We start from the raw sequence: 18,015 nt of genomic DNA, 5'->3' as shown, positions 1-18,015 counted from the left end.
AAAACGGTTTTTTTTTTCTTAAAAATTATTGGAATTTGTAGTGATAGCTGTAATTTTACAAGTTTTTATTTTACTTGCCCTGTCAGTATGTTTCTGATGAAGCTGAAAATTTGCATACATATGTAACTCGGGTGACAATGCAATATTATGGTACCATCAAGCTGATCTGATGATGGAGACAGGAGGTAGCCATAGGAACTCTGTGATAAAACAACGCAACCTAATTGTGTTTGGGGTTTTTAGAATTGTCTCGATGAGTATTAGTTGCCCGTGGAAAAAAAAATACAGTCAGCGATAAAAGCTTGTACCAAAAATGAAATTTTTGCCAAAAACTTATTTAGTATATAGCTTTTTGAAATTTTAGTGGTGTTTTTTGGCGTATGTTCCTAATGTAAGTTTCCATGTTAAAATACTCAAACACAATACGAGTACTGTATTGTTAATAGCAATAAGGAATAGAATAAAATTGATGTCGGCGAATTAAGAGCTGGGACATATTTTTGAGTGAGTTGCGTGGACCCATATTTTTACACTTGACTGTAGGTTAAACCGTAATTTGTGATTGAGCATAATTCACCCATGCAAGATCATAGTCTTTCAACCGTTTACCTTTTTGAATATACCGATTACTTCTGAAATCACTAGCTGATGCCCGCTTCATACCTACTTAGTTCGCGTGGAAGTTTATCGAAGTGGTTGCAGTTCTACAAACTTCACTACTTCTTATAAAACAACGTCCTTCACCGCATCTGTCTGTATGCTTTCTTTTCATGCGGTTTTCACTTATCAATAGAATGTTTCTTGAGGAAAATTAAGTGTATAATTTGTTAATATTCTACCCGTGCGAAGCCGGGGCAGGTCGATAGTTCAATTTACCACTACATTAATAATCCCCTTGCATATAACCTACCACTAATGATGAACTTTACATTACTCGACTTAAAACATTAAAATAGTTATTATCGACACACTGTCGAATCGAATGCCGACCCTGCGGTTAAAGTGCATTAAGTTCGTCTTCTTCTCTCACTTTCACTAAGCGCGTATAATATTATCATGTTTTTTTTTTGTGTGTTTTAAAAATAAAAAGTAATCGCTGCTGAGTTTCCAAGTTTCGCTAATTTTTTAAACATTTTAGTCTACATGATTTTTTTCTAACAAGCGAAAGTCAAAATTCAGGATTTGAATCACTAATAATCGAGATAGTTAGTTAATTTATCGTTATGAAAATAAATAAATCAAATCATCACTGAAGTCCCTAGAGAAAGGCCTCAAGATAGCTAATTAAATGTATGGCAGCCGCATTGGGATCCAAAAAAGCGCTACGACTTTCTAGGACTTTTTTAATCCGTTTTCTGAATCTACTGCGCCTATAAGAAATAAGAAAGCTGTCCATTCGTTCTTTAAGGGTACTGTTGACCGGAATTGTAACTATCTGGCTTGGCACCGCCTTCAAGCGTATATTAGTTGGTAGCGCATATAAAATTGATAATATTATCTTTTTAGGGTTCCATAGCCAAATGGCAAAAAAACGGAACCCTTATAGATTCGTCATGTCCGTCTGTCTGTCCGATTATGTCATAGCCACTTTTTTCCGAAACTATAAGAACTATACTGTTCAAACTTGGTCATTAGATGTATTCTATGAACCGCATTAAGATTTTTACACAAAAATAGAAAAAAAAACAATAAATTTTGGGGGTTCCTGAACTTAGAACTGAAACTCAAAAAAAAATTTATCATCAGGATAGGTGTTCAAAAATGATATTTAGGTTTCTAATATTTTTTCCTAAAGTAAATAGTTTGCGCGAGAGACACTTCCAAAGTGGTAAAATGTGTGCCCCCCCCCCCCCCCCCCTGTAACTTCTAAAATAAGAGAATGATAAACCTAAAAAAAATATATGATGTAAGTAAACATTACCATGCAAACTTCCACGGAAAATTAGCTTGAACGAGATCACAGATCATATAATACTAGTACAGATACCCAATCCCATACTAAAAACGCGCACCGTCCTAAGTATCCAATACCTGTAGGCTATTTTTTAGTTCACAGTAACGAACTAGATGGCGCACGGAGCTAATAAAACTCTCACAACTAACATGCGTTGAAATGGCGTCGAAATACCTCTCTTGCGACATCTGTTGTAGCTTTCACGCACTAAACCTAGAGGTCACATATATTGTTAAGGTCAATTATTACTAGATGGCGTTTCAGATATCGATGACGAAATTAAAATTTATTTACAAATTAAGTCAATTTACAATTATGATGTCAATTATAATTTTATGTTACTTTTTTTTGTACTATAAATAGTAGTTTGATTTGGTACTTTAAGACATCAAAGTTTCGTTACAAATCACAAGTCGTGTTCTTATCGCTTACCTTGCTTCAGCGCGACGACCATTCGAGTAAACCAGCGTAACTATGACTTTTAGATACACAATAACGCATAATCAAAGAGGATTCTTATGCTGGTTTGAAGGTATCTAGTACCTGGCGCTTCACGTTAGGGCAAAAAGAACACGGCATTAAGCGGTATGATTTGTTTTAATAACTCTTGGCGCTAAGCGTTGCATTGGTTGCTCGGCACGTGGCCTTGAGAGGCCCAAGGTTGCGCTTATACAAATGATTTAAAACGTTCGTCAAAATCGAAAGTAAAAAATATGTGCATATTCAATAAAAAAATATATTGGTACCTACCTAGAGATATATTAGGCAGTATTGTCTTAGATTTATTATAATATAAAAAAGAGCATGTATACAGGAAAGGAATGAGTATTTTTAAGGATGATCAATTGATAATTTTGTGTTAAAAAATAAAGGCCACCACTTACAAAAAATAGGTACCTAAATATGGAAGTGTCTCGTTAGACAGTTTACGCACTTGCGATTTCCGTATGTGGCTATAGCGTGATAAGTGCTTAAGAGGAAAGAGGACGGCCGGTTCTCCATACAAACGTAGTCCCCATTTTCCTCTCTGGATGTTGACATTTAGGAAAATATTTTTAAGTAATTTGATGTATATTAAACATACCTTGTCTTTTGACTTTTTTCGATTTGTGTATTATTATAAAAATTAGGAGCGAAAAATAGAATTCAGATTTCATACAATTTTTTTAATGCTTTTTAACTCCTATCGAAAAAAATCAAACGTAGAGGCATACTTGTGGTTGATATACAACAAATTGTGTCAAAATATTTTTAATAATGTTAATATCTAGAGAGAAAAATGTGGACTATTTTTGTATGAAAAGGTGATTTCGCGTGCGTCCTCCACTTTCTTCTTAAGAGGGAAGTGTACCACGTGATTGTCCATACAAAAAGAGAAAAGTTTTTCCATGATTTAGTTGTAGGTTATTAACACAATGACAAACTAGATTCATAGGTTTCCTATTTTGAATGTGCAAAACAAAAAAAAATGTTTTTTTTTTTCAAAAAGCGAAACTATAACCTCTCTCTGATCTCGGAAACGGCTCTAACGATTTCGCTGAAATTTAGTATATGGGGGATTTTGGGGGTATACAATCTATCTAGATTAGTCTTATGCTTGGGAAAACGCGTGTTTTCGAGTTTTCATGCGTTTTTCTTTCGACGCAGAATATGGTCGCTTATTTCGTGTTGCCGGCTACTGTCCGTTTGGTCCAGCGGGTTAAGACGCGGACTGCTAAACGAGTGTTACGGGTTCGAATGTCGCCCGGTGATTAACTTTTGTTTTTTTTTATATGTTCAAGTTTATATATAATTTTTAAATTTTTATTGTTTTAGACAAGTTTGATTTAGTAAAAAAATTACCTATGTAATAAGAGAAATTGACAATAGATGGCGTTACTCTGTGACAAGTGCTGTAAGGTTAAAATCGATTGTAAATAATAATAATTGTCAGTTCACATTTTACTTTTAAGTTTATGTAGATTATCACCTATACACCGCCATATTATAATAAATAGTTATAACCGAGCAAAGCTCGGTCGCCCATGTACTATATCATAATATGAGCTAGAATGTTTAAAAAGGAGTACGGATTTTTACAGATATTTCTTAAAGACGTTATTCAAATATGGGTCGCTTGAAAAATACTAGGTTTCTGCGTACCGTACCTTCCCATCGTTTCATTATCTGATTTGTCAGTGTCACTACCTAGACGACAAGAGAGACGATTAGCGCAACTCGCGCTATTGAACACTGTGCGAGTTGTGCGGATGAACGAGCTTGATTCTGAACGGGTGTTGCTTTGCGTGTTTAACATTCTAACATTGCAATAAAAAAAGCGTGTAACGTTTTTTTACATAATTTTAAATTAATAAATAAAATAATTTTATTTCGTATTTATTTTATTTAATTTTTTTGACCATCAAAGTGTGTTTTGTAGCTTATTCAGTACGGCTACCATGAGTTGGCATTTGACGGTTACGCTAGCGACTGCTTGAACTTGATCGCAGTTTATCTCGCTCGCATTAAAGTAGGTATTGGTGCGATCGAGTTCACGCAGTCTGTGGCGTAAAAGTCAAATGTCAACTCATGGTAGCCATACTTGTCCTATCATGTAATTATTTTTTTATATTTTTTGATATATGATATAAACAGATTATTCAACATGTAAAAAAAAACATCAAATTAAAGTCACTGGAGCGCGTCAGCGGGTAGTCAGTCGCGCACCATGTATTATCCGAAAAAAAGAAAAAAAGAGGAGGGGAAATAATAAGGGTAGGTATGTTAATTTACATGCTCAAGGTGGTTTTCAATATGTAAGAGAGTAGCAGGGTCACAAAGTTACAAAAAAAAAACGTGACCTTGATTTACTCGAGCGCGGTCGGTCTTTTTTTTTGTTTTTTTTTTTTGTAAATGTAATGAAGATTTCTTATTAGAAAACAATCAACTTGTAACGTTCGAGTTCATTATTTTCAACTGACCGAAAAATATACGGGAATACCCTCAATACCTCTTTAACTCCATTAAATAAATAAAAATCTTTTTTATTGTTCAGATTCTTGCCAATCAATTCAAACTATTAAAAGTTAACTTCATGTTAAAAATTTACATTGTCGTACAAAAGGCAGTTACACAATGCAATTATGTTATAATTTTCCGTATGAATATACAACGTAAGCAAAATAATAGATTAATAGATAATGTTTTTTGACGTAAGTCGCAAGTATTAAGACGATTGTCGGCCCAATGCCCTTGAGCGTCGGGGCCTCGGAGCGAAGCTAAGCGCTCTGTCCCCGCGACAATCTCATGTCTCATGACGATCGCACGCAACGACGTTCAAAGAATAAGATGCAGTGCAGAGGCGCGCGGGTGGCGCTATACTCGTATTTGAGTATCATCTTTTGCAGACGTTTTGTTGTTTGATATGAGTAGATCATGCATATGGTGAAGGTACCGTAGTAACCTCGCAGTAGGACACACATACAAAATACACCATACACCACGAATTATTTATGATTTTGTGGCACACTTCATATATCCGTATCGAGTGTGGCTTAATAAAAATAATAGTTTTTGGTTTCTATGAAAAAGACACGCAAATCAAAGTTGTAATTTTAAGATTTTTTGTTTGAAATTGAGTTTTACGTGCATTTTTATGCTAATCTATGAATTTCAGACGATTAAACATGAAACGGCGCCCGGGGCATGTTACACCGATACTAACTTTTCATATTAAATTGGCGGCTTAGGCCGGTATAAAGCCGTTTGAGTAAATGTCCTGTTCATATCTCGACGACAAAAGCGATTGTCAGCCTTATAACTTACATTATTAGTTTCCAAAATAAAATTAATTTCGTAGAGTAGAGTATAATTTCCGAATTGCACCACGTTCGGAGGTATTCGAAACTAAGGTACATAACAGTGATTTTTTTATTTCTTATTGCGCAAATAAATATTTATGTTGCCGAGCGCCGATTTTATACTCTTTTTTTTTACAATCCTAGAAAAAACTAACCACGTTTTAATAGGTAGTTTATTAATCCTATTAATTTTATGGTTTCTGAATTTAATCGATTAATTATTTTTAAATTTAAAAAGAAACAACTATCTATATACAACGTAAATAGATAGCCTATGTTAATCAATTAATTATATTTTTTTAGGAATCGAAATTTATTACAAAACTCAAAATTCGAATGCCTATATGTCCGCGCATATTAGAAAACACTTATTATACATATATTTAAAAAAGCTTTCTCAAACACAAGTGGAAATAGTGTCATTACGTTCATAACAATAAGCTGCGAAACACCATGTTTCGCGCGCTAAAGCGAGTCACAACCCAGCTTTCTGCAGTTATTTATTCTTTGGCCGCAATTACTCCGATATTATAGCACTTGGGAAATGCACAAGCATTCATAGTGCAAGGAAGGCACGGAGCGACAAGTGATACAGCCTCCTCGTCTAAAAACTGGCACACGACTGACGTTCACGTCTTTTTCGAGCTGCATACGCACGAAATGTCAAAAAATGATCGATTTCTTAAAAAAATATTAACTGATTAGCAAAAGCTGTGTTGTATTCGCAGAACCTGTAAAAAAATATTTTTTTAGTTTAAAAATAATTTAATCGATTAATTTAGTAGAAATGAGCAAAGTTACCCGCAAAATTGCCTGTGTCTTTTTGTATGTGTATTTTTTTTGCCGTGAAACTATAAATGTTACGATAAAAGTCAAATTATGTATGTATGTATGTATGTATATACTTTATTGTACATAGAAATAAAAACACGAAAAACACAGTTACAGAGTAAATTAAATACAACAAAGGCGAACTTATCCCTGTATGGGATCTCTTCCAGTTAACCTTTGAGGAAATGAGTAAAACAGAAGTAACGGTGAATGAATGACAAACACAAACAAAAGTGTACAATCACTGAAATTAATGAAATGCACGTTTTGAATACACATTGATACAAATATACATAGATAGAAAAATAACCATAAAATAATGCATACATATATATATAAATAAATAAATATTCAATATATAATATAAATAAATATGAATTCGAACCAGAAAAGTAAAGGAAATTAAAAAAGTAGAAGTACTCCAAAGAACTAGGAAGTCGTAACCAAAGTATCGGAAAGCCACAATTTTTTAAGCTTCTCCTTGAGTGATGCTACAGATTGGGATTGCCTCACGGACACCGGAATCTCGTTCCATAACTTGACGGCATGGACAGTAAAGGATTTCTTGTATGTGCGCGTCGTATTGGAAGGAATCGTGAGTAAAAGATTGGTGCTTGATCGAAGGCGATGACCACTACCAGCAGCTAAATAACTAAACCTTTCGGAAAGGTAAGGTGGCGAAGCAGGATTAAATAGAACATTGAAAAGCAATGATAGGACATGCACATCTCGTCGACGACGAATCGGAAGCCAGCCAAGCTGAGATCGAAACTGGGATACATGATCAAACTTACGTAGACCGAAAATGTATCGAATACAAATATTTTGCAATCGCTCGAGTTTGTCCAGTAACTCCTCACTAAGGTCCAAGAAAGCAGTATCAGCGTAATCTAACAACGGGAGTAAAAGTGAACATGCGAGAGTTATTTTGGTTTGAAGAGGAAGGAAATTTTGAAGACGCCTTAGTGAGTGGAGAGACGCAAAAAGTTTATTGCTAATGTCAGAAACATGAGCTGACCAGGACAAGGTTTGATCAATGATGATACCCAAGTTCTTAACTGTAGAAGAAAAAGGGATAATTGTTCCATCAAAACGCACTTTGGGTACCACCATCTCTGACAATTTGGACACAAAATAAGGACCACCAATGACAATTGCCTGCGATTTTTTTGTATTAACTTTCAAACCAAACTTATTCGCCCAGCAACGAATTGACTCAAGGTCGCCATTTATTCTATCAACTAAAGATGAAAAATCATCAATGCTAGCCGCTGCGTAAATCTGTAAATCATCCGCGTAAAGGTGGAAGTTACAATTTAAGGACTCAGTAATGCCATTAATGAAGATCGAGAAAAGGAGAGGAGAGAGTATCCCTCCTTGGGGGACACCAGCAGAAAGGTCACACCACTCCGCTATTATGCTATTGTTGTACATAAAATGAACATTCATTCATATATATCTTTTCCACAATTTTTTGTTAACCCATTTAGAAGAAATAGCCTCTAGACTAGAAACCGTTTTTCGACGAAAACGGCGCGTAGCGCCTTAATAAGGTTATGTCCTTCGCGCCACCGTGCACCGCTAATAATACCTAGTTGTATGCTTACGCACACAGATGCACCTCGGTGGCCTTCAGGGGCTGCGTAAGGTTCGCCTACGCCTCTATGGTTCCTCCGATACGAACAATATGAAATCGAAAATGAGCCCATATTAAATTAAAAACAAATGCGAACCTACAAATATAATACGTCGTATTTTAATCTAACTTTGCAAACGCACACTGGTAAATAAATATCAGTCTTCGTCTTTTGATTGATATTTTGTCAGATGATGATAGTTTATAGAGTTAGAGCAGCTTATTTAGATGCACCAGGTTTCTATTTTATCACCAATATAGTTGAGAAAGATGCATAATGAAGCCCTGTGAATGTCAGCTGCCGCGAATGAAGCAGTTAAAAATTTAACTCATTTAAGTTTAACGTCAAATAAGACTAATTAATTATTGCTCTAAGCCTGTAAATTTAAATGACCAAGATGACCATAAATGTCACAAATGACCGGTCATTTATCAAAAACGAGGGTCTCTAAAGGTCTCGCCGCTAGACGGACGCTTTGCAACCCTACTCGTGTTGTTACATTGCTTTCAATGCTTACATTTGACCAGTTGAAGCACTTTTTAGGGCCACAAAGTTTGTGTCTAGAGTCATACTGTGTCGATATGTACTTCAAAAAATGGGCTATGTGCGTTTTAAACCACGCATTATGGAGGGTTAAACCTTAATACGATTCTAAAAGACAAACGCAGCGCTTGCGCGGCATAGCGGGCCTTGTATCGCTCGCTACCACTAGGTCGGCTACGATTGGCTCGCGCGCGCCGGCACGTCGACGGTCCAGCGCGCGTGGCTATGAATTTGGCGCCTTTTAAAATAGATTATACTATTATAATGCAAGCTATTCACAGAAATTTCTAACTTTCCTTAATATTTCCGTAACGCATATTAATTTTTAAGCAACTATCCTACTTTTCAAAATTTTTAGCTTTGTCTATTAACTTAAGAACTTAGAGGTATTGTCGTGGATTTAATAACTTTAATTTAATGTCCACAAAACAAAAAGATAATTCTAGTTTAACAAATTATCACATTAAAAAAAAATCTAAATATTTGAAGCTTAAACTTTGCACCTTAATTCAATATTCAAAAACCATGTAATGATTAAGTAAATTCATCCTATTGTGAACTTTATACGTCATAGCGCTAAGGTTGCAAATTCCATGTGACTTACATGACTATGAAGGGTACAGTTGTAACTGATGAGCAATTTTCGTAACTGCATTAACTGTCACAATGGCTCAGCGGTAGATGCGTAGACTAGCGAGCGGGAGGTCCGAGTATCGAACCCCGGCGAAAATTACCTTTTCTCCTAACTTTATTTGGTTTTAAAAATAACTGGTTTATTTGGTTTTTCAATTAATCTATGTATAAATTCCGGTAATTGATTTCGAAGTACCGAAATTTATATTCATAAATCCGGGGATCCCACTTGTGAGAGAGATTATTTTTTTGTAATTAAAGTGCCCCACTATTTCACCAGAGCGTACCGATCGCTATGCCTTTTTGGATGGATGCACAACAGTGCACACACACTAGGTAGCCAAAGAAACCCCGTCAAACACCAGGCAAAATCCCTCATGGCGATGGCGCCCACATAATTTTAATCTTGGTTTAATGAGGATAATAGATTATAAAAAAAAAATCACTTAGTATACTGAGAATTACATTATTTTACCTCCCTCGACAACACATAACAATCATTAATAAAAGAATATATATACCTAATTTATATCTGACGCTCGTTCTAACTTTTATATTACAAATATGCTTAAAATATGTCCCATGCCATATAAGCATAACTTTTCCATCTTTAGAATTATCATTACTTTTAGGGCAAAACTCTGGTCCCACTATTGAGCTAAGAAGTTACGCAATGCGACGAAATTAAAAACACATTTTAAGATCCCTGACAACATAATCTATAATATAAGTATCTGGGCGACCGAGCTTAGCTCGGTTACAACTATTTATTGTAATATGGTGGTGTATAGGTGATAATCTTAACTACATTTTTTACTAAATTAAACTTGTCTAAAACAATAAAAATTAAAAAATTATATATAAACTTGAACATATATTTAAAAAAAAAGTTGGTCACCGGGCGAGATTCGAACCCGTAACACTTGTTTAGCAGTCCGCGTCTTAACCCGCTGGACCAGACGGACAGTGGCCGGCAACACGAAATTAGCGACCATATTCTGCGTCGAAAGAAAAACGCATGAAAACTCGAAAACACGCGTTTTCCCAAACATAAGACTAATCTAGATCAATTGTTTACCCCCAAAAACTCCCATATACCAAATTTCAGCAAAATCGTTAGAGCCGTTTCCGAGATCCCGGAAATATATATACAAGAATTGCTCGTTTAAAGGTATAAGATTTGGTCGGGTTATGTGTAGGTACCACAAACTATACTAAATTCACGGTGGGAATAAAAAAATGTCCTCACATTTCAACATTATGTGACAAGGACAAACAATAATAACGCTTTCTTTACTACTCCTACTGAAAGATAAATAAGATATCCCGTTCGGTCATTTTCCTCCACCGCTCATGGCTGATCCAGTTGAATACTCGATTCATGCGTAAAACGTACTAGAATCGGGGTGGCTCCATCTAGTGACGATATTCATTATTACTTCGACAGCTATATCCGTCGTGCGCTGTTGCCCATAACGTAGTCAGTCGCAAAACTCGCAATATAATAATGTGGTATCAAATTTTGTAAATTAATGCATTGAATTCGTGTTGTTATTAATGTTTACATTTCATTTATAGTGTTTTTAATTTATGGCACGTTAAATATCTCTTAATATGAAGGATAACAATTTCGTAATGGCTGATTGTGACATTTGGCGCCATCTATTGATATCGATTTAGAAATAATTATAACTAGTTCGAGATGGGAGGGCATGACGAGATCTAGTAAGTAGTTTTTTTTTAATACGTCATAAATGGTACGGAACCCTTCATGGGCGAGTCCAACTCGCACTTGGCCGCTTTTTTCTATTTGAAGTCGGTATTCTTAATAAAATGTTTAATTGCGATAATCAATTCCGCAATTAAATTTAGCTAAAAGCTAACAAGACATTAATTACAGGCGGTGCGAAGTCGCCAGGACCGCTAGTCTTAAAATAGGTAAACTTAATTAAACCACTAATTTAAACTTTTAAATGGTACCGAATTCGCCGTACTACGAACGAAGGTGTTTGATTTCAGACGGATATTCGATTTTCGAGTAGAAGATAACCTATAATCGCAGGCCGTTCACATACATATTTAAGTGGATATAATTAATGCCATTTATTCTGAACAATATAAATTTCAATTGAGTATTTTATAATTAAAGTATATTCCTCAGTTCGGTGTGCCGAAGACATAGGCCTCCTCCAACTGTCTCCATTGGGCTATGTCTGCAGCAACCCTCATCGAGTATGGCCCCAGAGTCAGACGAATGTCATCATTCCATCTAGTAATTGGATGTGCTTGCTTTCTATTTATGACAGCCTCTAGGGTCCCATAGAGTAACCTGTTTGCTCCATTTTTCTATTTTCTGTGGCCACATGCTAAGTGGATATAGTCATCATTTATGTTTTATTAATCTACAACTTTGTAATATAATTTAACATTCTATTAATTGTTTGACAGTCTATTAAAGCATATTACGAGAAACGATGTACCTTGATAACTCTGGAAAGTACAATATTTAACGACCAATAAAAGTGAAGCTTAACATCGTAACGTTAAACGCGAGTTTCTGTAAATTGTGATATTGATTTTACTCTTTAGTGTTTCATAAAACGGTTTCCAAGCCGGCTCGTCATCCGGAGTACTTAAACTATACCGATCACGGATCCGTTTAGAGGAATTAGAGGAACTGTGGCCTCCTTATTTGATCCGACTTAATGCAAACTTCGTCTAACTTTCTTAGGTAATACTTAGAGTGGGATTTACTCAGAAATTCAAGATCAAGTAGCTTCTCGGAAACCCTAGGAAATACACAACAGCTAACTGTGTCATCAAACCGTGTGAATTTTATTGTTTTAAAAATAAGTTGTACATAGTTCTTTGTTCCGTTACGGCAATCAGCCTACCGATTGGAACAGTATTTAAACCTGGACATACAAATCAAAAAGTGTGATCGCCGTTAGACTTCTGTGTAAGACACCTCTCTGATTTCGAGGGTGCCTCCTGAGAACCATTTTATTTGAAGTTATATTTTGATCGAATCTTGATAATAAACTTCTTTGTGAAGTAGTGCCGAGTTGTACTAAAGCTTTACGTTGAACAGCCTAACAGCTGCATTCAATAAGATACGAAAGAGTTCCGGCGTCGTAAACCCGTATTCATATTCATATTATTTATATTCCTTTATTCATAAAATTACAAATTTTACATGTCAAAAGGGTAATTCATATAATTAGGTCGATGTCAATTGAATTACAATTAATTTAAATAATATTCATCAATTCAAATAAAATAAATAAAACCATATTAAAATAATCAACACAATTGAAATATCCTATAAATAAAATATAAAATTAAATCAATATTATAATATTCTGACATGTCATAAAAGGCATTTGTAGTAAGCCATTATTTTTAAATTAAGTGTCGAATATCAGGTCATTTTCAATATTTTTAATATTGTTGGGTAGTTTATTATAGACACTTAGCCCCGCAATAGATACCGTTTTGTTGAGTTTCGCAAGTCAACAACATGTCGAACCTAACATATTTTTGTGTGTCTATGTAATACGTCAGATTTTAAATGTCTTTATTGGAAATAGGTGTATGTTACTTCTAATACTCGTATATTTAATTATGTAAAATAGCCAAATAGGTATTGTGATGTGAATGTCATTATGTTGCTATAAATTTATGAAGAGTTACCTACCGGGGGCCACCATAATATGGGGCATATGATATAATCCGTTACTGCTCATTTTTGTTAAACGAATACACGCTGCCGTTCCGCAGCTGTGCCCCAAAATTCTAGACTAGCACATCACCGAAAGGAACAGCGAGAAGTAGCTAGCCCTTAGCTACTGGTGAGGCAAGATACGCGCCAACCTGCTCAGTGCGAAACAGGCACCAGATAATTTGCCACACACGACACCTATATGTATATATCTATACAAGCTTAAAATTTTTATGTAAGATGCAAAACATAACAATAATTAAAAACAAGTTTGCAAAAAAAAATACAAATGAATTCACCCAAGAGGAAATAATTCAAATATTCATTATTAACGTGACGTTAAAAAATGAATAATAACTTACAAAATATGAAGGAATACAAAGAATCGGTGGCAAGACGAAGCTAATAAGAATCGCCATGGAGCAACGACGATCAGTGCACAGCATTGGGCTGTATGAAGGGTACCTGCAACAAAAATCCATTTCAACAAAAAACTTAGTAGGAAAGCAGTGTAAATATTAATTGGCTTAGATAAAATCTTGTCATATCATAGTGAGACGTAAAAAAATATGGCAACACAAACCACCTAAGGCAGGCAGAAACTTGGTATAGCATGAAACTTTTAAAATAAATAAAAAAACGGCCAAGAGCATATCGGCCCATGTTCCGTGTAGGGTCCTCTATAGTTCGTTTTTTAGCATTAGAAAAAAGGTAAGCTATTTTGACGTGTTTTAAAAAGGTAAGCTATTTTAACGACATAACCAATCATACTACTTTCACTTTTTTTTCGTTTTAAGATCCGAGATTCAAAAGGTAAAGGGGACACAGTTTTGTTCTTCTTTCAGAGTTTATATATATTTAAAAAATATTTTCTTCATCAAAAATGGTTTGTGATGACCTCACACTATACGCTATAACGACACCCCACACTACGAAAAAAAGCGAAAAAAAACCCCAATTTTCGTGTAAGGAAAGTACCCTAAAAACTTTTTTCTCTCATTTCTATTTTACCACTTTGTCGGTCTTACCGATTTAGAATCATGCCAAAGTGCAGCTTTCTAAATAACACTAACGATCACGGAGCAAAGACACGGACGGACAAACGGACATGGTTAAACTAACACAACTAAAATGGTAAGATTGGTAAGAGTTCCTAGTTGACTAAGGAACCCCTAAAAATGGCGTTAAAACAACTCGTTAAGTGAGTCCTTCTCTTTTATATTATATAGTTACTTTTTAAATGAATACGAGTATATAAATAGATGATAGCAATAAAACAAATCAAATTAAAAATCGATCGGTCATATTTTGCGTGATTCTGCCGATCAATATCGTATTTATCAAGGAATAGGTACAGTACCCTAGTGTAAATATTTTCGACAGCGAAACGTGACGTACGCGTTTGCGTTAAGTGTCATTTTGTATGAGATTTTTGACTTTCCAAAACGTCCCGCTTGGCGCGCTGTTCAAAAACCCATACAAAATGAGACTTAACGCAAACGCGTACGTCACGTTTCCGTATCGACTAAATTTACACTAGGGGTACAGAAGGCAGGAGCGAATCGGAACTATTTGGCAGTTTACGTTTAAAATGGGTAAACAAGCCATGAATTTGAGATAGTATGCCACATAATATCTAAGCCTCCGTAAGCTAGTCTGCATAGAAGCTAGATGTCCTGAATTCGAATCTCAGAAAGTATGTATTCAGGCATCAATCAAGTATGGCAATGTTTCCAATTTCCGGCCAGAGTACAAGTAGTTCCCTATACGTTTTCGACGCACTGTCACATGTTGTATTTGTAGGTAGGCTTATATTCTATATTTTTCTTTATCTTTTCAATTATCTCTGTTCTGTTAGGTAGTCACGCAATACGCTTCTTTTCATCCCATCCTCTTGCTTCAATTTTTTTATCTCCCAAACTGTTCTGCTTAGGATTTTTTTGCCTCTGGAAGTTAGGCGCACTGAATTCTTTGCGGTACGTAAAAAAACGAAATCAAGAGTTATATCTTTTATGTACGTAGAATTTTTGAAATAATTCTGCATCTTACCACTTACTTGCAGGCTTCATCAATCTGTTTCATAATATTTTTTATCGGTTATTTTCATATATATTTTATGTATGACTTTCTTAACGTTTCCGAAGCACGTTTCGACATTGTTCTAGTTACTAGAATTATTTTCTCTTGCGTTAAAAAAAATCTCTACTTAATGATGCTTCCATCAGGAACTTCATTGTAACAATGAAAACAAACCCAGCCCTAAGTAATAAAGAATCTACTTGGACGATCAAACATAATATCCTGTAAAATTATCTCCGGGGTACCGCTTTTAGGTAATAGGTAGAGTTATTTTACTAAGAGTGGATTTTTCTTAATACCATGTCGGTGGCAATCAAGCATACGGCCCAATTATGAACTATTAACTGAATAATGACTAAAGGTATAATAAATAAATAAATAGTAATAGGATTGCCTTTGTCACCCTTGGGGTACGGAACCCTAAATATGAGGACCACTTAACTTTGTACAAACCTCTCTTCCCTAGGTACTTTGCGCCAATTAAATTAGCATAACGTCAAGTTTTATGACAAGTAGAGTGCGCTTAAGTAGACTTGGGGAAAATAGACGGCGAATCAAAAACCGACGACTGTTCTGATTTCTCTTAAAGTACCTACGTAAGTAATTTCTTGTAGCTGTTGTATCTTCAGTTTGTATTAGATATTATCAATATTTAACTCTTCACCACATAATTCCTTGTTAATCTATCTCACATATTAATATATAAAAATAAAGCACCCACTTCAGCCGAGGTAGTTTGGCGTACGAACGCAGTGAGAGCACCATGAGTCCGAGGCTGAAATGATGCCTTTTACGCGAGTTAAACACTCTACTTTTCATTTCAAATACGAGGAAACTAAAATAGATGTTTTTTAAAAAACATGTCTAGGTTTTAACTTTTATAGTATTTCTTGAGGGTACTTTCAATTAACAATGTAGGTAAAAGTATAGTTATATTTACGGAATGGGGTGTTAAACATTTGAAACTCTATAACAAATCGATTTAAAATCAAATTTTAATTTCTTATCGTAATAAAAACGAACATGCTCTTGGAAAGCTAAATGCTCTAGAGCAGAACCGTATCACCTTCGGCACACTTCATAGAACAGCAATGACCCACTTTCAGGGCATGAGAAATGAAAAATTAATTAGCACCTCAGTTCAACGCTGCCTTGAATGGAAAGATCAATGTTGTATAGATGGCGCTATTTATACGTCTAAAATAATAAATATTCGTAAGATGACTGTTTTCATACGCAGTGGTGCTAAGCAAATATTAAGGTCCGACCGAGATCTCGGTCTCGGTCTCGGTCTCGGCATTCTCGGCCAAAAATCGGGCCGAGATCTCGGTCTCGGCTCTCGGCCAAAATGGGCCGAGATTCTTGCCGAGACCGAGACTAGGCAATAAGTTATCATTGGTGGATTTTGAATTTACCGCGCACGAGCGCCCGTTTCTAAGCCACCCGTTGGTTGCTTCGCCCGCTTGGTGTGACGTTTTTTGTGATTTTGATTGGTTTCTTACCCACATTTTAAGCCAATTACTTATCAAATACGGTGTTGGGATCGGATAGGCTCGGTTGCCAGTAATGACTTGTTCTTTGCTTCTTTTCGTTTTGTGGTTGTTGTTATTGCGGAAGAGTTAATAAATGAGTGTATATTGTTATTGAGATGTAACTTAAATTAACTTGATGTGGGTGTAACATGACACTGGATATTTTGATACTTAATATATTTTTGTTTACGGGAAAAAGTAAAGCAGTAGGTAAGTACAAAACAATACCTGTGGCGGCTTACTGTTGTGGAATATTGGACATAATTTCATGCTAACTTTGCATTTCTATGCAGTTTTGACGAAACTCGTGGTGTGGTTTTTGAGACATAGGTTGATTTTCATTTAATGTGGCTTAGCTTAGTAGCAAGCCACTAACTGACCAGTTAAACGACGAGCATTGTCACAATTTAACGGACCATAACGCTGAAAAATTACGTTTTTTGGGTAACAATATATAACTTTTTAAATTTTAATTATTGTTACTGTACCTCTTTTTGTGCACATCCGTACTAGAAAGACCGGCCAAGTGCGTGTCGGGCAACGTATAATGGAGGGTTCCGTACCTTCATACAATACAAAAAGCCAGACAAGCAAAAGAGCGAATGTTCGCGGCACTTCCTTCATTTTAATAAGAAGATATTCAAAATCATTTCCCTGAAAAAGTATTTATTACAGCTTAATTATTTACCTTACTAAGATGCGACTTACATAATACACCATCGTTCCATATATCGTTTTAAAATATATCGTATAGTTTTCGAGTAAAATGGTTGTGACATACGGACAGACACAGACAGACGGCAATGGCGAAACTATAAGCGTTTTTGCCATTTTGGCTACGGAACCCTAAAAATACTATTTATTTAATAGCGCTACGAAGTGGCCATAATAACTTTTTCTGATAAATCATCAAATTTCGACTATTAAAACATTTTGATTGCTAAAATCGTGTTTTTTTCTTCTATTTTATAAATTCTCGGTCTCGGTCTCGGTCTCGGCCGAGAATGCCATTGAATCTCGGTCTCGGTCTCGTTCTCGGCCGAGACAGAAAACGCGTTCTCGGTCGGACCTTAGCAAATATAATGCGGTAAAAAGTTACTGCGTTATTCGAATATAAACAATTTCTTGTCACATTATTGTCGGTCGTAGGTTCAATCAAAGTAAAGGACAAAATGGCCGAAATAAGATATTTAGGTTCCTAATATCATTTTTCTCTAAACTAAATAGTTTGCGCGAGAGACACTTC

At 35.4% G+C, this 18,015-nt stretch overlaps 1 protein-coding gene across 2 annotated transcripts in view; it reads right to left on the bottom strand.

Annotated features, from left to right (window-relative positions):
• The window catches only part of LOC133527598 (G-protein coupled receptor dmsr-1-like), a 120,155-nt gene that overhangs the window by 15,023 nt on the left and 87,117 nt on the right, over positions 1–18,015 (bottom strand). For both annotated transcript variants that reach the window (XM_061864675.1, XM_061864676.1), the window contains exon 5: positions 13,521–13,623. In XM_061864675.1, coding sequence (XP_061720659.1) covers positions 13,521–13,623 — 103 coding nt within the window. The remainder of the gene's footprint in view (positions 1–13,520; positions 13,624–18,015) is intronic.

Source organism: Cydia pomonella, chromosome 18 (assembly GCF_033807575.1).
Source record: "Cydia pomonella isolate Wapato2018A chromosome 18, ilCydPomo1, whole genome shotgun sequence".
Classification (NCBI taxonomy): Eukaryota; Metazoa; Arthropoda; class Insecta; order Lepidoptera; family Tortricidae; genus Cydia; species Cydia pomonella.
The sequence above is the reverse complement of the archived record's forward strand: the minus strand, read 5'-3'. Positions and strand labels throughout refer to the sequence as shown.